The following is a 21,969-nucleotide window of genomic DNA, read 5'->3' as shown; positions in this document are numbered from 1 at the left end:
CTGACCACCCAGACCTACATCAGACCCTCCTGAATAACAGGGAAGACGTAGCATCCCAGGTACAGGGATTGCATTGTTTTTATCACCGAGGTTATATGGAGCACACACATGCAGAGCAGGACCAAACTGGAACATTACATGCCTGGTTGACTAATCCTGTGAAGTGTGGATCGCCCATATTGGTGTTAAAAATGAACGAGGGCGGACAGGTATACAGTCAGGAGGGAATTAACAATTGCTTTCACCAATATTACTCGGAACTGTACAAGAGCAACGTACAGCATGATGGGGAAGAGGTAAGAGCCTATCTGACCCAGTTACCAATACCTCGCCTTACTGCGGAGGAAGCCAGGGAGCTTGGTGGGGACATCACCTCACATGAGATAAATCAAATCCCTGGTCTGCAGCAAGACACCAGGGACGGATGGGTTTCCTGATGTATTTTACACCACCTACTCTGATGTGTTGGCTCCCAAGTTGGAAACTCAATACAATGTGGCCAAGGTATCAGGATCCCTGACGGACACCGCCAGGGAAGTGATGATAGTCCCTTTACTAAAGCCCAGGAAGCCAGCTTTTGGCCGCAGAGTGTATAGGCCACTCTCAATGTTAAACGGCAATTATAAGATCCTAAGTAAAATACTGGTGACCAGATTCCTTCCTTACATGACTAAACTCCTCCATCCCGACCAGGTGGGCTTTGTCACTGGACACAATACTGCACTTAGCACCAGGCGTTTGTTGCCCATCATGGAGGCAGGAGACTACAATGATCCTGCAGCTGCAGTCTCCGCTGTTGACATTGAAAAGACCTTTGACAGGCATTCAGGATATTTGCCTGCTAACTGAAGAAATGTAAATGTGTGCATTTGGTTCCTCATCAAAAGCAGTGGCTGCTTGGGAGCCACTGTAGACTTTAATCACTGGAGTCACTTGAATTTTTATGGGGAGAATGATTTATTCTTTTTGAGAAGCAATGTAAAAGTGTTATCAGCTGAGTCCTGGGAAGCTTACTTTTAATGGACACATAAAAATGTTTGCACTAGATAGTCTGCCTATTAATAAAGTATATATTTCGAAAGGACTTCTTTTATTTTACATATCAAATCACGTTGAGGCTGCCTATCTTATACTCTGCGTAATACAAATTTAAAAAATGGCTTACATATTCACAGTCTTTTTTTTTTGTTGAGGGATGGGACCTCGCAGCACTATAAATACACAAGTCGCTATTCCTTCTGTGCCAGTCGGGATTAAATTGCGGTACTCTGATCTTTTGCAGACATCTGCAGTGATCACATTAGCCAATTGAGGTTTCAGATCCAAAAGCCTGCATTTCTCATTGATTAGTTTAACTTGCATTTATTTGCATTTAAGGCCTGTTTGGTTTATTTGTTTAATATGCAGCTACCCAAAGGTGAAATAAAACCTAAAAAAATACTTACAGAATATTTAGTTATTTTTAGCTACAGCACCTATCACAGGTCCCATACTTTATTTACAGTGCTTCAGCTGCTGCCTCAAAATGAAGACCGCCTGGAAATCACCAATTGCTCTTCTTGGCTATCTTCGTTTACGAGTAATTTTGAGGCATTAGCGCACCATGCGAGTACAGCCATGGACCCCAGATAGATCTGACTTTAGTGCTGCTGGTGCCAGTGCCTCAATGTTTTTTGGTGCCCCCGACCTCTTCCTCGGATTCCGTCACTACCACCCGGCATAAATGCCCCTTATCTCTCCATAGCCCCCTCACATACTTTTCATTTGTTTTAAAGCGCTGGTAAAGGCTGGCTTTACCAATCCAGTGAGCTATCCACATAAAATACAGACCTGTCCTTTGCAGTAGGCATATTATCCCTCTGGAGTTTTTCTAGTGCCAGTTTTGACTTGACATAAGCTAGCACAACCTTATCTCGCTTTCTAGCAGGAACATTAATCACAAGAGTTATCGTGGCATTTTTGTTGTGGATGAGAGTTGGATGTACAAGGAAGTCTGCATTAGGTGCTTTTAAGTCATACGTTATTGCAAAACACAGCGCCCCCTCTGAGGTCAGTGCCCATCCTCCAGGTCAGCGCCCACTCGGGCCCTCCCTGAACCCAGGGGTGCGTGCCCCACCGTTTGAAGACCTCTGCATTAAACAATTTTAGATTTCTGGATGGGGAAGTGCCTGGAAAAGTGATAGCACAGGAATGATGGCCAGTTGCTGTGGTGCATTGAGGCAAAGACGCAGGCACTTAAAATGTATCTTTTGAGCAGGCTCTTGGCAAGTGTTGAAACTCAGGTAGTGGCAGCATAGTGTACTAGTGCCTATGCAGTAATGAAACCAACAGTTTGTATGGTGTGTTATTTCTTTGATTATTCGCACCTAACTGATAGATGTGTTTGTCTGCTGTTCGTGAAGCTGATCTTGCAACTGTCCTCATGACTGCCCCTCACATTCCTTCCCCCCCTTCATGTCCCCGCCCTTTGCAGAAAGTGGTGACTAGTGCCCATATGATCGTTCAGGTGTCCCCGGGCTCCAGCTGCCTACTATGCGTCCTGGTCGTTCTCATGTCACCAACATGACATCTCCCTCTATATAAACAAACTTTCCTCTTGTCACTTTCTCTTGTTTTTGTATGTTTCGCTGTATTTTTCGGGCCCTTTTCAAGTGTCTATGTTGGGGGGATGGTTTCATCCCCTCAAAATAAACACTCGAGGTCCTGAAAAAAGAAAACAGTGTGAAGTGGATTAATAGTGACCAGCGAAACCTGGTATTCATGTTTGTTTGAAGGGTGACCTTTCTGAAAGAGGGAGTTGTTTCTGGTTATCTGCCTCTCTCCTTCACTAATGGTGATCAGGCTTCCCTTCTGAGTGATCCCCCGTAGAGGTTGTTTCACATATCTGCCGTCGATTTTTCTCCTTTCTTCTTGTTTTTCTAGCACCTAGTCTCCTTTCTTATTTTGGCAGTTCCCTCAGTGGTAGACTGATGGTGGCACACTCCATGATATACTGTCAGTACCTGGGCATGACAAGAAAGGATTGACCTCTGCAGACATCCTGGGGAGCAGGAGCTCTGACTTTTTGAGGGCCAGGCCACATGCTTGCACCCAAAACGATGGGTTTGTAAAATTTAAGGTGGTCTTTGGAATACACAGTTGCCTGCACTTATTTTAGGTTAGCCTCCTGTATGGCACAGAAAACAATCCTCAGCGTTTCATCATGCTTATCCCATGAGGCTACAGATACTCGGATGTTATCCCTGTAGTTGAGCACATTCACAATCGATGTGATCACTTTTCAAATGGCCTTCTTAAAAAATGTGATCGCTGAGGCTCAGTCTTTTTTATCGAAAGAGGCCAAGCAGTGTGCTACATGTTGACATTAATTAGGAGTCTTTGTGGAGCTCGAGCTGATGATATTCATTGTTAAGTTCTAATTTTGTGACTCATTGCATCGAGTAGTGCAATCATGTCATTAATGTGTGGTCCCCAGTGCTTCTCTCATTCACTAACAGTGCAAGGATGGTGCATATCAAAGAACAGTCTCACTATGCTTATGGCATTCTGCTTAGTTACTTCAACCAGTGGGGAAACTCATGGAGTTGGTATCTTTGATTCTTCAAAGATGTCATTCGCAAGTAGGTCGCACAGTAGGTCTTCTACCACCTCCTGAAGGTGATAAGTACACAGCTGCCAAAGGTTCACCCTTGGCATTTCTGTCTGTCTCTGCTGCTGTTTCTTTGTACGTGAGTATCGTCTTGAAACGCCCCAGACAGAGTAGTATCTTCTGTGCCATCCAGGTGAATACCTTCATGCCTGCTGATCTTTGAGTTGGCCTAGGGATCTTTTTCATGTATTCAGCTGTACATGTGCAATTCAGTCGCACTCGACTATGGAGGATGCATTTGGCTTGGTGATTTCTCATGTTCAAGTCGAGTATTTGCCATTTCTCTTTCTGGTTGTGCTGTGAGGAAACCATGAGCCCATATTCGTCACTGTCTCTGGAGTATGAGAAGGCGCCTCTGTAAGCGTGTCATGAGACTAATTCTGATTCTTTTATTGTAGACATTTCTAAGATCGTTGCGTGTGAATGAGAGGAATTTCTGCTTCATTCCCTTACTGCTCTTGTTCGATGGTGATTTTTCTTCTCTCTGGCTTTTCTATGCCTAGGTAGTTGTTGCCATTTGTAATTGTCCACATTGGTAGCAATACTTCTTTTCTTTGTAGAGGCAATGCTTTTCTTTCATCTGACTATTGTGTTCCTGAGATCGGAATTTTCGAGATCTCTTTCCTTGATCTCTGTGCATTGTCTCGTGGCTTGATCTTGCAAACTGAATGGCTTTTGTCAGCTTTACATGCCTCAGTCTTCTTTGTCTGGGTCTTGCTTTGGTTCTTGATGCAGCTCATTTCTTATATTTCTTCAAGTGTGTATGTTTTTCTTAGCAATTTACATCCCAGTATTTCATATTGGCATCGCTCTATGATGTGTAGGTGGATAGCATCATCATCTGGGAATTTGCTGAAGTCATAGTAATGTACTAGTCTTCATAAGCAAGTGATTAAATCATCCATTGAGTGATGGGTCCCTTGTCTGTCTTGACAGTTTCAGAAATGCCCTTGCTGCACATGTTTTGTCTAGCGCCTGGATCACTGTGACATCTATACACCCAGACAAATCCTTATACCAAACCAAAACCAGGGTTACACATAGTGAATAGAGCACATGCACTCAAATTTACTAGTCAGTTCTACTTCAACAACAAAAGATAATTTGCATCAAACATAATCAAATAAATAATAATAGGTATGATGGGGAACCTCAATTTCGTTATACAGGAAAAGAAATGTATTAGAAGAATTAGGTGATTAGTATACATATAGCAGATCAAAACTAGTGCAGACAACACAGGGATCTTTTGTCGAAGGTCCAGATTTGTATAATTATAACAAATCCATCATAAAACCATGAAACCAAAGTTGTACAGTAGCTCACTTTAGAATCATTTCATGAGTCATTGACTTCACAGTGTTCAATATACAACATCCAGCGGTGTGATGTCGAAGTTTCAACGCTCTAAGACACACTCAGCGGGTATCATCAGGACAAATATGCCATCTGACTAAACACCCAAAGAATGGGTACTGGTGGAGCAGGGGTAATCAAATGGCACTTATAATGCCAAATGTTACAACCGAACATTACTAGAAGTAAAGTCTATATTCGAGAAATCACTGTAACAGAACTGGTTGTCAGCAGTTGCTTTACCACTACTTCACTACTTGTCCTTGACAACTGTTACTTAATGTCCTAATTCAATAGGCCAAAGTAGTCAATGGTAATATTGCATCATGTGCTGTTGGGTAATTTGAACATCTGTGGCATAAGTGGGCTGATTTATTGACTGGTTATCTGACATTTTAGGCATTCTCTCAGCTTCTTTTCCATGATTTATTCAAGCACTGGAAATCTCAACCTCTCACAGATCCCCTTTGGCAGCTGTGATACCTTTGTGTCCTTCGTGAGCCAGGTCAGTGACCTACTGGCTCTTCTGATTGACTATTAATCTACTATCGAGGAGGACGCCGTTGCTGGCCACTCAAAGATCCTTGCTCATGTGTTTCAATAATGTTTGCTCTTCCAGATTGACTTTGAGACTAGGTGCATGGCTGTTGAGGTGTCACCATCAGTGCTCAGTGACTCGCCACAAGATGTCCAACTTGCCACAAGATCTCCAATAATATGTTCCCTCAGAGATAGACCTAGGACCAAACAAGCAACCATATTCTGGGTACTAGAAGACACTGCGTGAGATGTCAAGAAAGATCCAACTGCATCTCTTTCCCAAAATAGAGTCAGGAGGAAATCGGGGCCTGGGTGAAGAATTTTCAAGCATCCAGTTACACTGACAGTGGGAAGATATTCCTCACGGTTTACAAAATATGGATTGCATGGATATGTTGTACCAGTGATGTGTGGGGGAAGCTTGCACTGGTGCCGCCAAGCTGCAGCTATTCTCCTTGAGTGTAAGAAAGAGGGTAGCATGGTGCACCTGGAGGAGAGACAAAGAGGAGGGGAATAGAGTCTTTAGCAGTTGATTTCCAGGTAATATCATTTCCGTCTGTGAAGGCAGCACTCTTACTGGCCTTCGGGGTGGTGAGGGGGAAAAGAGAGAAGAGTGAGAAAGAGAGAGTGTGACATAGTCTTTTTAAAGGAATCTTGCACTGCTGTGCATAGGCTTGGTCTATGGTTTGACAAAGCTTCCCACCTCAGTGCAGCCATGGGATTTTCTCACATTACTCTTCAGCTCTTCACTTTTTAGGTCCAGCTTATCAGACAGCGCAAGTTGTCTCGGTATTAATGATATATTATGGGCTTGCTAAGAAAATGCAGGGACTTGCAGTCTATTTACCATTGGTTGGCTTTACTATTGCTCTCATTTGCCTACTTCTTATTTGTGTCTGAGCTTGTCAATCTTGTGTTTTCCCTCCCATGGAGCATAGCCTCTTTAACATCTCTGTGACTGGCTGGCATCTCTGCTTCCGCTGCTTGCGTTTAGGGAACTACCTTTTTTCTTGTTGTTTAAGCACTCCACAACAGTGCATGTGTGTCCCAGCTACCTCCCCATGTGCTTTTTTCGTCCCCCCTCCACGCAACCCTCTCTCACCCATGTGTTTCTCTACCTTCACCAACATTAATGTTGCACTCTCTTGTAATGGACGTCAATTAACCAAAATGCCAAGGGTAGTGGAAGTGACATTGCATGCCCTTTGACCTTCATTTTCACTCACGCCTACATATACACCATACACACACATTCACACATACAGACACTCTCTCACATAAACACATTCTCACTTGCAAGCACACACACAACCTACTATTAAAAGTTTTCTTTACTTATCACAGCTGCCGGAGAAGGTCATATTCCAGCTAATACATAATAATAAAAGGCCAATTTTATTACACTAATACTGAATAATGTACTACTATTCACTATTAGTGTAATAGCAAAAGTGACAGAAAACAAATTGAGTGGAGACCCATATGACGTCCATATGGACCAGTTCCAGGCACTTATTTTGACACCTCTGAATCCACGGGTCACAAAGGCAGTGCCAGGAGCTGCAAGGGGCAAGCCAGGAGTCACAGCTGATGGTGACCCTTGAATGCTGTCCATATCTTGCTTGAGTGCGTCTCTCCTCACACCCCACCCCCACAGTCTGTGTTGCTCTCTTATATTGATGTTCCTTCTCTCAACTCAGTGTGTCGCTTCACCTCCAACGCTCCCCCCCACCCCGATGTCGCACCAAGGTAGACTTTTTTTTTTTTTTTAAGTTGTGGCACTTTCGTGCTAGGTTTTGAAACAGTACTTCTGCACTCCTTTTTTCTTTACTGATCCGTTTCAGATCGAGAAATAAAAAGAAAAAAAAACACCCATGCCGTTTTGTAGGTGTGTGAATGCGTGTTGAACGCGTGAGCGCACCTACGAAATGACCAGCAACTAAGTGATTGCATTTTTTATAGCCATGCTACACAGCATCTGTGATGCTATATTGCATTACTAAATAAGAGTGGCAAAGCCAATAGGTGTTATAGGCGAGACCTTTTGGCTTCGCCAGTGCTTGTTAACTGCTTGTTATAGGTTTCCCCTGAGATTTGTTCCCCTGTTATTGTTAGTTGAAGGGTACCCTACAGTCTGGCCATGGCAGGAGCCGCCGGCGGTGTGGATAGAAGGATCTGGGCGCGTGATCTGTGTCCTTGTAGCTACCCCGGGACCTCAAGCTCTCTTTATAGGCAGAGGGCCACACTTTCCTCACTTCCGGTTCCCTGTGACGGAGAGCACTTCCTGTTTGGGCAGAGCTGCCTCCATGTGCTCTATACACGCAGAGGAGCTCCTGACCCTTGTGAAGGAGAAGCCCCTCCCGCCTCTTTTTTATGCTAGCACCCCCACCACCCTCTTCCCTTCTATTTAAGAATGGCAGCGGCCCCATTCAACAGTTGTCCCCTTGTGCTTCTGAGAGCTCACTCTGTGTGCCAGTGAAACACTATCCTCCTTTCACAGTCCCCGAGAGGTCTCTGAAGTGGCCGAGCTCTCGATAACAATCAAGCCCTCTGGGAGCAGGGCCTGGGAATCTGTTGACATCCCGCCCGTGAGTGCAGGAGGCGGCGTGTGTGCAGGTCCCGCCTGTGTGTGCAGGCACCTCCATGAGAGCAGGTGTTGTCTGTATGTAGGGGTCGCCCGTGTGTCCAGTGAGTCTAGGAACCACAACATGCACGGACCACTCGACATTTTCCTATATCTTGCGTGAGGGAATTGCTTTCAGAGCAAAGGGCTGACGTCTCCTAGCCGTGCCGCAACCTCTCAGTGAAAGACTGGTTTGATTTTTTTCTCCAGATTTCATGATTTCGCGTATGGCCCTGCTCATGTGTGTCATGCCATGAGCGCAGATGTCCACTGTCGCTGCATAGTCACAGGGGGCGGGTATGCAGCGGGCCACAGTGTCTGCAGAAGCCGCGTGTGCAGGGTCTGGCGGTGAGCGCGTGTGTCGCACGGGGTCGCAGGCGCCTCTTCTGTGGGCAGGGGTGCCCTCGGTGGACACCAGCCCACGTTGTGTTCAGGAGCCGTCTGTGTGTAAAAGAACAGCCGGCGTTCGACGGTTCAGGCGCCACATTCCTTGAATTTGATCACTCTTCTTGGAGAAATCCCTCCGCTGTTCCAGTTGACACTGTATATTTTAGAGCACCCTCGAGTCTGGACACTGCATTAGCCCGGTATTCATTTTGACGTGACGCAGTGCATTCCCTGACAAATTGTAAATCCTTGCCAAGAAACGTAGGTCATTTTACACCCTCTTCTGGAGGAGTCTGCTCTGGAATGTATTCGGGGTGCTTGGAGGAATGCTCACACTATTTTTCTCGTTACCTTTGTCCCTGATTGAATGATCATGCAGAAAGGTGTATTCACATAGGTAAACGTCTCTAACTTGATCGCTGTATTAAGGATACAGACAGTGCTTATTTTGTATAATAATATTAATAATAAGTGCCAGGGCATTCTTGCAGCTTGCACCACCCATTGCCGTTGCTAGTGCAGCGCATGACAGTACCGACTCAGTTACTACCGTATTCCTTCAAGTGTGACAGCCCAGACTAACCCAGGCCCTCAGAACTTTAAGGGTGGCTTGTATGATGCTGCTACACTTGTGGTCACTCTCTGAAAAAAATCTGGTGGCTTAAGGCACCAGAACAAACGATCAAAATGTATGCCAGCCTCTAGGCAGGTCCTGTGGTTGAGCCAAATGACCCAGCCTGGGCTGAACAACCAAACGCGTGTACAGACATACCCAAGTGGGCTTTAGACCAAATGGCGGCGTGGAACCTGTGCTTCTGCTGAGTCTAATGAACTGATTCACGCTCTAGTTGTCAGTGGGGTCAATTTCCCTATGCTGCTTACTGTGTCTGAAACCTTTGACACTACTGACTATTGGCCCCGTAGGTGAGGATAATAACGGGCCTCAAAGTCAGATACAGACCACTCAACGTGGTCTCAGAGAGCTGCAGTGCTCTTTTGTCAGTTTAGACCCATCAGAACATTTTTACCATGCTACCCAATTAGTACTCATTACTCTTGAAGGAGATAGGTTGGGTTATTGTAAAACTCTAGCTTGAGTTCTGCTTGTTGCATAAACGAGCAGGTGAGCTTTCGTTCTGGCCATGATGCTTATTTCACAGAAATTAAACCTCAACAGGAAGCACTTAGAAATATAAACATAACAGGTGCCCCAGTGGAAACTCTATTTCCAGAAAGGACAAATAATCCTAACTCCTGACATTGGCGAAAGGCAAAGCGAGTGTGTTTACTACGCAATTTCATATTGCCATGCACAGCCGAAGGCCGTGCCCAGCGTGGGGTTGGGTGGGATGGGAGGTTGACTGCAGGCCAGGCCCTGCAGCCAACCCCTGCCACACATGGCCACAGGCCATGCACAGCGTCGGGTTGGGTGGTTACAGGATGTTGGCCACAGGCCCTGTGACCAAAACTTGCCATGCACAGCCATAGGCTGTGTGCGGTGGTGGTTGGATTAACGTATAGTAATGAAAATTACTTTATGTTAACAAAAATAGAAATGAACTGAAAAAAACAACGGCTACAGGGACGTTATAGATAGGAAATATATATTTTTTTAAACTTAGAAATTGACTTAAAAAACAAAAGTTAAAAGTTATTTAAAGTAACTATAACTCTCGCCCTAATGTAACTAAAACTTGCACTCTCGCCATGCACTGCCAATTACCACAGATGTTACAGCACTCATGACAACTTTAAAAATGTCAATAAAAATATCAATGAAACATTAGCAGTCAAATTATTGAACAAAAAACTGTGCATGATGGAGGCACCAGTTTTAGTTACCTTAGGCCGTGAGTTCTAGTTACTTGAAATAGCTATAACTGCTGAATTTCTCAGGTTTTGTGAGAGTAAATATATATATGGCCGCGGCATCGTGGGAAAGCTACGGTGTCCGGAAGACCCGCAAATAGTACTTTGGATTTGTAGGGTGTCGTGATCCTCGTGGTGAGCTCTGGGAAGCGGCGTCGCTGTGTCGGTTCCGGAGTCAGTGCAGGAGTCGGCGGCCCTTGAAGTCACGCACCTCAGGGATAGAACTCCAGGCTGCTGAAATCTTGTACGCTGAGGTGGATGGCACAGAGGCTGTGGTGCGAAGCGGGACGATGCGACATGCAGTGCCCACTGGTCACGGTGCAGGCAGCGACTCGGTGGCAGTGTCCAGCGGCGTCAGTGAGACCAGGGCTGCAGTGTGAAGCGGGGCTGGGCGATGTGCGGTGTCACCAGGTCACAGTGCAGACAGCGGCATCGTTGTTGCTAAAGCACTGTCATCGGTAGGCCCAAGCCAGCGGTGCGAGATTGGACGTGCTTGGTGACCCTCACGAGCAATGCCCACAGGCCACGGTGCAGGCAGGATGCCTGGTGATGACACAGGAGTTGATGATGCTGGCGTCTGTGGACCGGGGCTGCGGTGCGGTGCAGGACGGGACAGTGCTTTGTGTACCTCACAAGCAGTGTCCATAGGCCACAGTGCAGGCAGCGGTGTCGGTGTCAGCAGGAGCGTCATCATCGGAGATGCCCAAGCCACAGTGTGAGAAGGCGACGCCGAAGTGCGGGACCCAACGGTCGCAGTGGCTCGGTGAAGTCGTCCGATGACGGCGTTGGTGAGACCAGGGTCGCGGTGCAGGCCACTGGAGTCATTGGCGGCGGCGTGGTGGTTTTTCCTCTTCTAAAGCACAAAACACACATTTGCCAGTGCTGTAGGTTGAGGAAACTGAAGTCTTTGGTGTCCCTGAGTCTTCCAACGGGAGGCAAGCTCTACTCCAAGCCCTTGGAGAACTTTCTCAAGCAGGACACACAGCAAAGTTCACCCTTTGCACTCCTTTCAGGCAGAAGCAGCACCTACAGGCCAGTCCAGAAAAGCAACACAGGAAAGGGACTGTACTCCTCCTCTAGCTCTTCAACTCTTCTCCTTGGCAGAGGTTCCTCTTGATTCCAGAAAGATTCTAAAAGTCTGGGGTCTTCTTCTTATACCCTGTTCTGCCTTTGAAGTTGGCAAACTTCAAAGCAAAGTCTTAAGTGTTTGCAAGATCCTTCCTTGTCCAGGCCAGGCCTCAGACGCACACCAGGGGGTCAGAGACTGTATTGTGTGAGGGCAGGCACAGCCCGTTCTGGTGTGAATGACCACTCCTCCCTCCCCTCTAGCTCAGATAGCTCATCAGGATATATAGGCTACACCCCGCCCCCTTTTGTGTCACTGTCTAGAGAGGTGCAAAACAGCCCAACTGTCAAACTGCCCCAGACAGACAATTGACAAACAGGCAGAGTCACAGAATGGTTTAAGCAAAAAAATGCCTACTTTCTAAAAGTGGCATTTTCAAACAGACAATTTAAAAACCAACTTCACTGAAAGATTTATTTTTAAATTGTGAGTTCAGAGACCCTAGACTCCACATTTTTATCTGCTCTCAAAGAGAATCTGAGCTTGAAGGATATTTAAAGGCCGCCCCATGTTAACCTATGAGAGAAACAGGCCTTGCATAGTGAAAACCAAATTTGGCAGTATTTCACAGTTAGGACATATAAAACACACTAGTACATGTCCTACCTTAAACATACGCTGCACCCTGCCCCTGGGGCTACCTAGGGCCTACCTTAGGGGTGCCTGACATGTAGTACAAGGGAAGGTTTCGGCCTGGCAAGTGGGTACACTTGCCAAGTCGAATTGGCAGTTTAAAACTGCACACACAGACACTACAGTGGCAGGTCGGAGCCATGTTTACATGGCTACTAATGTGGGTGGCACAACCAGTGCTGCAGACCCATTAGAAGCATTTGATTTACAGGCCCTGGGCACCTATGGTGTAGTTTACTAGGGAATTACCAGTAAATCAAAAATGCCAGTCATGGATAAACCAATCATCAATACAATTTACCTAGGGAGCACTTGCACTTTAGCACTGATTAGCAGTGGTAAAGTGCACAGAGACAATAAACCAGCAAAAACAGACCTGAAAAAATAGGAGGAAGAAGGCAAAACTTTGGGGATAACCCTGCAAAAAGGGCCAATTCCAACCACACACACACACACACATGGTCACAGTGTATATATATAAATATATATATATATATATATATATATATATGCTTTCTGTCAGCCCTCTCCATCTATTGGTGTGTTGCTGTGTCATTCATATTTTGATTCTACTCACTGCAACACAGACTCTTCATCCCTTGGCTCGTTTCACATTTTGATCGTTTGTTCTGGTGCCTTAAGGCAAAGACAAAACATCTGCTTATGAAGTAATTCCCTTTAGTAACAGGGACTACTAAAGCAAAGTGTGGTTTATGAGCCCAGAAAAAAAGGTAAAAAAGATTATTTAGCAATTTTTATATATTGGTGAGCACCCGGCGGCTCATCAAAAGTAAAGCATTACAAAAACCATGACTAAACAAACCAAGCATTGACAAAGCAAAAAAGACTGTCAGCCAATACCCAACCGATTACTGTGCCAGTGCTTGCTTGCTTTATAGTGTGAAAGATATATGTATCCCGATAAATGTTGAACTGCTTATCCGGACCATTAGTAAATCAACTAATCACTTTAATAAAAAATAATTAAAAAAAAAAAGTTGCCAGAGCAGTCATATAACCTTAAAAAAAAGCTTTAAAAAACGAATCTATGTGAAGCTGATGAATGCAAAAATTAGAAAATACATTTGTGACCATAACAAATCGAACATGGAGAAAAATGTGTTTCATATTTCTTTGTAACTATAAAAAATAACAACTATAAGAATGGGAAAAATCCTCTAACCTGCCAATAACCCTTAGACCAAGTCTAACCACAGACCTACCAAATCCACAATCTTAACACTTACCTCACTTCAAACCTAAAAGTAACCATAATCTCAACACCAAACTTAACGAATTAATCTAGGCTACCCTAGCTATAAGACAACTACACCACTTTACAGCATGACACTAAACCTAAATATAAACGTACCACTAATATTGACAGAGGCCCATTCCTAAACATTGCCTTCAGCCTAAGCCTAAATCCTTAATAGGTGTAACTCTACCCCTAATGCAAACTGAAACATTTACTCTGAAAGATAAACAAAACAGACAACGTTACCTTAACCCGACCTCTAATACACCAACATACACTTCTGTCACATACTTTACACACAGCCACACACAATGCCCCCACAAAACCCACTTACATACAAACACTGGTATTTTTCACACCTCAGATACACCTAACACACCTGTGTTGGAGACAGTGATATCCTCCACTACACTATTACATAGACCTTGCAGGTCCACCAAACACACTCACACACCAGTTGCAATCCACATCCAACCTCACGTATCCACGCGGCTTTCTCCCCCTGACTATCCACAGCTACTGTGAGCACCCAGAACACATTCCTGCAGCAGCAGCTCAACCAATACCAAGCTTGAACTGAAGCACTTTGGTCCGGGGCTCCTCGGACAGAGACTGGCCAGGAGCGAGTGCATGGCAGGGACGGGGCTGATGTTGAGGCGGTCGTGCTTGTTGAGCAGCCGGTGCATGATGGCAGAGGGGGTGCTTGCTGTGAGGGCTCGGCAGCATGTGGAATCTTGCTTTGTCTGCATGCTATGGCACGTTGCAGTGCTCCGCTGCCCCTAGCAGTACAGATATCTAAAATGTACCTCCTTTCCGTTATTGGCAGAGACGGGCTTCACGGGCAAGGCCTGCCCTCAATTCGCTCTCACGCTCAGTCTGCTCCAGGGCCCACCCGCCACACCGAGGATCCACAAGAACGGAGTGGTACCCCAAAGAGCTCCCCAGAGCCATGCAGGGGGAATGAAGCCACAAGCATCGCGATGCCTTCGGCACACCAAGCGGCAGAACCCGCAGCACCTGGCACAACCGTGACACACTCATCGCAAACATGTGCAGGAGGAAAACCTTTCGCTGACACTTCCGGGTTCCTAGAGAGAACCCAGGACAGGCGGACTGCACCAGTGGACCAAAAAGCAACGAGTCGCGCAGCCTCTGGCCCAACAAGCAGTTACGACGGGGCGCAGGATGCGCAGGGCTCTGTATCCAGGCCCATTGTAGAGGTCAGTCCGACACAAGACACCGCTGAACCAGGCCGCAGGCTAAGAGGGCTGTCACTGCAGAGTGAACAGCTGCCCACGAGGGAGCAGCCGGTCTGGGAACCCGCTGGGGATCAAGTGCCCACCGAGGAGACCCCGCCAGCTCTAAGGGGCGGCAGAAAAGCAACTGGGGGTCGGGACGCGGCTCAGACCGCAGATGGAGCCGAGGAGACGCCCATGAGCCAGGCGACTTTAATCCGGCATCAGACGACAGAAGGGTCGGCCAGTGACGAATACGGGGGCCTCGGCATGTCAGCGCGGCTAAATGAAAGCAATGTGGGCAGCGAGGGTGTGGAAGCGACCGTGGGCATCAAACCGTGTGCAGTCATGCCGGAAGCAGAAAACAGCGACAAGGAAACGCGCCCTCTGAGCCCAAGTGCCCCACCTCGGCTGGCAGACACCCCAGGGGAGGCCAGGATGGAAATCACAAGAGACGCCCGCTACGTTGGAACAGGTACCCCTCCTCTCCCTGCAGGCCTCTCCTCTCAAACAGCAGATATTCAAGAGGAGGTGACGATAAAAACCTTAACTGAAGTTTGTCCTCAGATGCAAGGTCACAGCTCTGACCCCGCAAGTATCTCTCCTCAACTGCCAATGATCCCTTGTGCCCCAACAGATATGGTACCCTCTCCTAAGTCGTCAAGTTTTCCTTTGTACCGAGAAGGGTTACCCCTTAACAGGAAAGATGGTTCTTTGCACTCGACTGGTCTCCCACCTTACCCATCTGGTCTACCCTCTCATCCAGCAGGTCCTAAGATTCAGGCGGCAGGTCTCCTTCCTCACCAGACAGATGTCAACCCTCCCCTAGCAGGTGCTACAGCACTCTCTCCTCCCCCAACAGGTCTCTGTCCCCACCCACCTGGATTCTTAATTGGCCCAGTAGGTCTCCCCCTTGACCCGGATGTTCACAGGCCTCATCTGGAAGGTCTTCAGCCTCAAATGGCAGAAAACTCCCCACTCCTAGCAGGTCTCCATCCACACCCAGCAGGTTTCATCATAAACCCCACAGATGTCCCCCTTGACCCAGTAGTTTTAGATAATCTCCAGTCTCATGTGGTAGGTCTCCCTTCTGTCTCCAGGGACATCCACCCTTACCCAGCAGGTTTCCAAGGGGCAGCTGATCCTCTTCCGAGGGACAGAAGGCCCTCAGATGGACAATTTCAGGATCTCAGAGAAAATGAAGTTGGAGATATCCCTCTCAAGACATTTTCCAGTATTGTAAAGGATCATAAAGAAGAAGAAGAAATGCTAGTGCACCCTATACCCTTGAGTGTGTCCTTGGTGAAGCAGGAGGTGTCAGGAAGCCAGGTCGTTGAGAAGGGACTGAATGATCCAAGCAAGACTAGCATTCAACAAAGGACACTGGAAGAAACTTTGAAACATGAACCCGAAGACAGCACCACATTCACCACAGCGGAAGAGTGTACACAATCTGCATGGACTGATGTGGGAGAACAGTCACCAGAGGAGTTGCCAGATGCCAAAACAATGCCCTGGCACACAAAGGACACGCAAGACAGAAGCAGGATAATCGGAGATGGTTCAGCGTTAAAGATGTGTGACCTGGCTGGAGAACAGTCCATGCAGCCTGGTGAGAGCCCACATCCAATGACTAATGTTGGGATCAATAGTGACCAGGAGCATGGATCGAAAGCTATCTCCAGCGACCACTGCACATCAGAGTCCAAGGAGGATACGAAGAACAGGCAATGGGGGCTTTCAGTGGGTGCCAGTGAAAGAGTAGAAGGAGAGGGACAAATTCACCTACCCTCAGGGGAGAGGCAAACAAGGGCCTCAGGAGATGAATATGCTATTGTCTCAGATCTCAAACAACCTGTAGATAAAGCTCATGCTACGACCCCAAAACTTCACCAGCCTTCAGACAAGGGACAGACCACCATCTCAGGTGAGGAACATGACACTGGTGCGATATTTCAACAACCCTCCAGAGACAGAAGTGCCACTGTTGCAGAAATGAGACATGTGGTGGACCCAGAAGAGGGACATTTCAAGACTTCAGGATTTCACCCACCTCCAGACCATGAACATGAGAGGGCACCAACACTGCCCACAAAAGGTGGTCATGCCACAGCGTCAGAATTCCAACTATCTCCGGAGGAGGCATATGACAGTACATCAGATGATCACCATTTTCCAGGCCAAGAACATGCTCAGCCTTCAGAATTTCATCCACCTTCTGATGACCAACATGCCTCAACCTCAGAACTTGATCAGTATTTAAATAAGGGGCATGTCATGGCTGCGGAAGAGACAAATGTCACAGATCCAGGGCAGGTACTCATTACAGTTTCAGGAGAGGGGCATGTCACAGCATCAGGAGAGGGACATGTCAATTTCCCAGGGGACGCAGCTTTAGTAGAGGGACATGCTGGAGACATTGAAGAGGTACAGTTCAAGGCCTCACAATTTAATTTGACACAAGAGAAGGGACATGTAACAACATCCAAGCTTCAAGGGCCTTTAGAGGAAGGACAACTTCAGCCACATCCAGGAGAGGGTCAAACAATGGCACTAAAGAAGGTCAATGTTGTGGTCATGAAACAAAGTGACACAGACTCAGAACTTCAGCCTCCTACTAGAAATAAATGTGGCACAGCCTCAAACCTGCATCTAACTACAGAAGAGAAGCATGTCGTACCCTCAGGAATTAATCCACCTCTAGACGAAATAGAAAGGGCATCAAGAGCAGAAAAGACCACATCCTCGGGAAAGCTACTTCCCATGATCTCAGGAAAGGAACATCAAATAGCCCCAGACTTTCACCCTCCAGAAGAAGAAGGGAACCTCAAACCCTCAGAACATCATCTGTTGCCTGTAGAGAAACATGCCACACCCTCAGAAGAGGTACATACCAAAGCCTTAGAACGTCACCCACTTTCGGATAATTACAGCATAGCCTCAGAACTCCCTCTAACGTCAGACAAGAAACAAGCCACTGACTCAGAAATTCTTCCACGGACAGAAGAGGCCCATGATAGGCCTGTGGAGAAAGGAAATGCCACTGTCTCAGAAAAGGAACATAACAAAGAGTCAGATCTTCATCTGTATTCAGGTGAGAGGCAAGCCACAGGTTCGAGAGAAGAACCTATGCAGGATGCAGTAACAGAGCAGCTCACAGCACCAGAGCAGCTCACAGCACCACTGCTGGACTCAATAACAGGGCAGCTAACATTGCCTTTGCAGGATACAGTACAAGAACAGTTCACAGTGCATGGGCAGAACAGAGTACCGGGGCAATTCACACTACTAGGACAGGACACATTACTAGGGCAGAACACAGTACCAGTGCAGGATGCAGTACCAGGGCAAGACATACTACTGGGGCATCTCACATTACCGGGACAGGACGTACCCCTGAGACTGGGTACAACAACAGGCCAGAACAGGGTACTGGAAGAGGGCCAAGCGCTTGGACAGTTCACAGGTCTGGGCCAGGACACAGCTGCTCTAGGTTACACCACAGTACCAGTGCAGGGCACAGCAAATGGGAAGAGTACAGGAGAACAGGACTTAGTACTGGGGCATGACAGAAGTCTGGGCCAAGAAACAGTACCATTGCATAGCACCGTACTGAGAAAGGATAGAGAACCACAAGAGGGCACATTGACCAGGCTTGGCACAGTTACAGAGCAGGGGAGCACCACCCTGGGGCAGGGGGAAACAGACTCATTTGGTTCTCAACCTCCAGAGGCTGGCTTTATTCAGGAAGTAGGCAGCTCTCAAGAAAGTGCAACACTGCCCATGTGGGTTCCTTTGCAGACGTCAGAGTCCACGCCACCCCAGGATCTTATACTGGGGGAAGCCGGCAGATTACTGGTTCCAGAAGTCCTTAGTGGATCCACGTACAGCATGGACCTGTTGCTGCCCAGTCCCTGTGATGCGGCTCCAGAGGGGGACCAGTTGGGCGGCAGCAGCCGAGATGAAGAGCTGACATTAAGCTGGTCACAGCAGGACCCACTGAGACCGGAGGTGCCGCTTCCTCCATGTGATAGAGCACCATGTACTGAGTCCCACTCAGAAGACCTGGGAAGACACAGAGAGATGTTTGACTCTCACAAGGCTTTTGCCCCCAGAGGGAACAAGGGGGCGCCCCCCTCTGGAGCAGGAGGGCAGATGAAGGGAAGCCTTCAGGACAAGTGGCTGCCCACGCTGACCGATGAGCCCTCGACACACTCAGCAGAGGATGAATCCCATCACAGCAAGCTTGAGGCCCAGGGAGATGCTTCCAGGGCAGGGCAACAGGGGATGCCCTCACTGCATGCCTTACCACCAGAGGTGGGGGCCATTGGTACTCTTAAAAGCAGCCCCTCAGATAAAGAATGTCCAGCCCACATGGAGGCTCATGTGGAAAGGAAGCTAGGGCTAGGCACACCAGAGTGCTCTGCACTTGAGGAGTCATCTGTGGGCACCATTCCTACCAATGCCATGGTGGAATCGCAAAGCAGTCTGCCACCAGGCAAGGACTACGTTAGTCACTCTCTGGTTCCACCACCAGCTCCTTCTGAAGCCTTGGCTGTCACTGTTCATCAGGACAACCAGCTTTCGGGAAACCTCGGAAGAGACATGACTATCCATGGAGATCCCGCTAATAACTCCAGAGGCACATTCTTTGCTGTACGTCAGGACATCCAGCCACCAGAAGACCATGGTCGTGACATGGCTCTCCAAAAAGATCACAGTGCTCCTACTGAACCTCTTTTGTTCTTGGATGATGCTAAGGAATGCCTCACAAAAAGAGATGAAAGGGCTGTTACTCCAGCCCAAGGAGATGAACTTGGACAATTACTAGCTGGCTCAGATGGGACCTCATGTGATCTTGTGTCACGTGATCTTAAGTCAGTTTCAGAGGATTCTACAAAGACTTTCTCATTGAACACTACTCCATCAGGGACAGTTGAGTCACCGCAAAAGCTTGCTCCCATGAGGCATGGGGAGGACATTTGTGAAACTTCAGTGGTTACTTCCAGCAGAGGATCTCTTTCTGACCCTGAGAGCTGGCCATGGCATGAGAGCCCAGCAGACCCACTGAGGCCCCTAGAAGTACCAACAGAAGTCATTGGACGAGCTATGCAACAAGTCCCTGCAGTGATTGGAGGAGTAGAGGAACTTTCATCCCTCCATGAGGGCACATCACCAGGTCCATCCACCAGCCTCCTACAGCCAGTCTGGGAGCTATCTGATCTCCTCTCTAGTACAAAGTCTGAGACTGGCCACAGGGGTCCCACAGAAAACATCTTCAGGGAGCGCCACATTGTAGACTTGGCTGCATTTTCCGACCAAATGGAAAGCATTTTTTTCCCAGGGAAAGAAAGTCCTGAGTCTCTCAGCAAAGCAGAAAGTGAGTCATGGAAAGCAACTGCGGGAGCTTTAAAGAAGCATTCTCAAGATGTAAGATCTGAGCTGGGAAATGCTAAAGATGGCCACCATGGTGCTGAGAAGCTACTAGCACTTCCTACAGACCATTCACTCTCAGAAACATTTTCATTCAATGTGCCTAGTCTCATTATTGGAGACACTAAAGCCTTCTCTGAACAAGTCAAGTGGACCAGCTCCCCCACTACTGCCCAAGAGGACAGCATCCCAAACACAAATATTTTGAATCCACTTGCTCCCACGCCTGTCTGCCAATCCCTTAAGAAGGAGCCACACGAGGCACCGATTGAGCACCAGCCGATGACTAAGGGTGAAGGTCTGGCTGACCTCTTAGAATCACTTTCACCACCAAGCAGTGTAGCTGAAGAGGAACAAAGAAGTGTGGAGAAACCCTGTGATATTGTGAACAACTTGTGCATCCCAGCCGAAGCCCTTCAAATGGCTGTGATAGTTACAGAAAGGAAGGAGGGTGATAAAATGCCAGGTCCCAGCTCTGGTGCAATTGCAGAGTCAATTCCAGTGGCGAAACCTGGACATGGAGAACATATAGTGGTCTGGAGTTCTGATTCGAACCAGGTGCTTATCCCAGATGGATCCTCAGAAGTTGCTTACTCCGTTGCAGTTCGCAAGCCACAGCATCCGCTTTCAGAACCTTCCTTTGCAGAGGATGAAGGGTTGCCTCATGGAGGCCATTCTGAGCAGGACAAAGGGGGCAAGAGGGCTGGTAGTCCCAGCTGCCATCTAGATGGATTTGCACAAAATGTGTCTTCTGATACAAGCATTAACGAAGACGTGAAAGGAGCACCCTCTCATGTACGTTCACAGTGCAGAAGTGACACTAGCATTACTAATGTAAGTGGAGCAAGTCCATCTTTGGATGTTTCTACAATTGTAGACTGTGGAAGCCTCTGTGATGGAATGTTGTTTGAAAATGATCAGATGGTGTTGGTTAAAGGCGAGCCTCCAGCAGAGCCAAGGGCAGATGATCAGCTGGGCGAAGGGGACTCTAGGGCTGAAATTAATCTCAAGCCTACAAATAGTGTAAGGGAAGCTTTAGAGCAGGGCTGCACCTTAGTCACGGTAAGGGGTGACGTGGCAGGAACTGGTCAAGGAAAGGTTTATACATCGGATAATCTGATGGATAGGAGGGCAGAGACCAGTCTAGAGAGAGCCCTGGGTTACAGCAAGGCAGGGCCAGATCCAAAGGATGACACCATCTTAGGCATTATGAGTGGTGGTGGAGCAGGGGGCAGCCCCAAGGGAAACAGCATCATAACAGGTGCCCTGGTTGACGGCGGAGCTGAGACTTGCTTGGAAGGAGACAGCAAACTGAGCACTCTGAGGAATGACTTGGCAGAGACCCTTTTAGTCACCCCAATGGAAGACCGTACAGGAGCCACTTCAGTAACAGACCCTCTCCTACACACCCTCAGTGATAGCAGCAAGGCATGGACTTGTGCAGAGGATGGCTCAATTCCAGGCCTTCTGAAGAATGTGACAAAGGACCACAATGAAGCTGATTTGGGGGCTGAATGTCGCCCATCATGTGGAAGTCTGAATGACGATGCTGTAAAGTCGGAAGATCTTTCCAGTGAACTACTGGCCATGCATGGGAGCAGTGTTGATGGAGGCCTTTTCCAAATGGGTTCTCTCAACAGGCCCAGCCCAGTTCCACACGCTGTAAACATGAAAAGGTACTGTATTTCACATTATTATATATGCATCTGTCATGTTGTGCCTCTCTGTTAGACCACCTCTCTACGCAAAGGTTCTTTATTGATTGGATCATTTGGGTTTTATGATACAAAGCATAAAAAGTGGGCCTTAATCCATAGGGATATCTTGTGAGAACAATACTTGAACAATGATGTTCAAAGG

The 21,969-nt window shown here is 47.5% G+C and overlaps 1 protein-coding gene across 7 annotated transcripts in view; it reads left to right on the top strand.

Annotated features, from left to right (window-relative positions):
* Positions 1 to 21,969, top strand: part of TACC2 (transforming acidic coiled-coil containing protein 2) — a 343,330-nt gene that overhangs the window by 79,321 nt on the left and 242,040 nt on the right. For all 7 annotated transcript variants that reach the window (XM_069239186.1, XM_069239188.1, XM_069239189.1 and 4 more), the window contains exon 5: positions 14,268 to 21,785. In XM_069239186.1, coding sequence (XP_069095287.1) covers positions 14,268 to 21,785 — 7,518 coding nt within the window. The remainder of the gene's footprint in view (positions 1 to 14,267; positions 21,786 to 21,969) is intronic.

This window comes from Pleurodeles waltl, chromosome 6, assembly GCF_031143425.1.
Source record: "Pleurodeles waltl isolate 20211129_DDA chromosome 6, aPleWal1.hap1.20221129, whole genome shotgun sequence".
Taxonomy (NCBI): Eukaryota; Metazoa; Chordata; class Amphibia; order Caudata; family Salamandridae; genus Pleurodeles; species Pleurodeles waltl.
The sequence above is the reverse complement of the archived record's forward strand: the minus strand, read 5'-3'. Positions and strand labels throughout refer to the sequence as shown.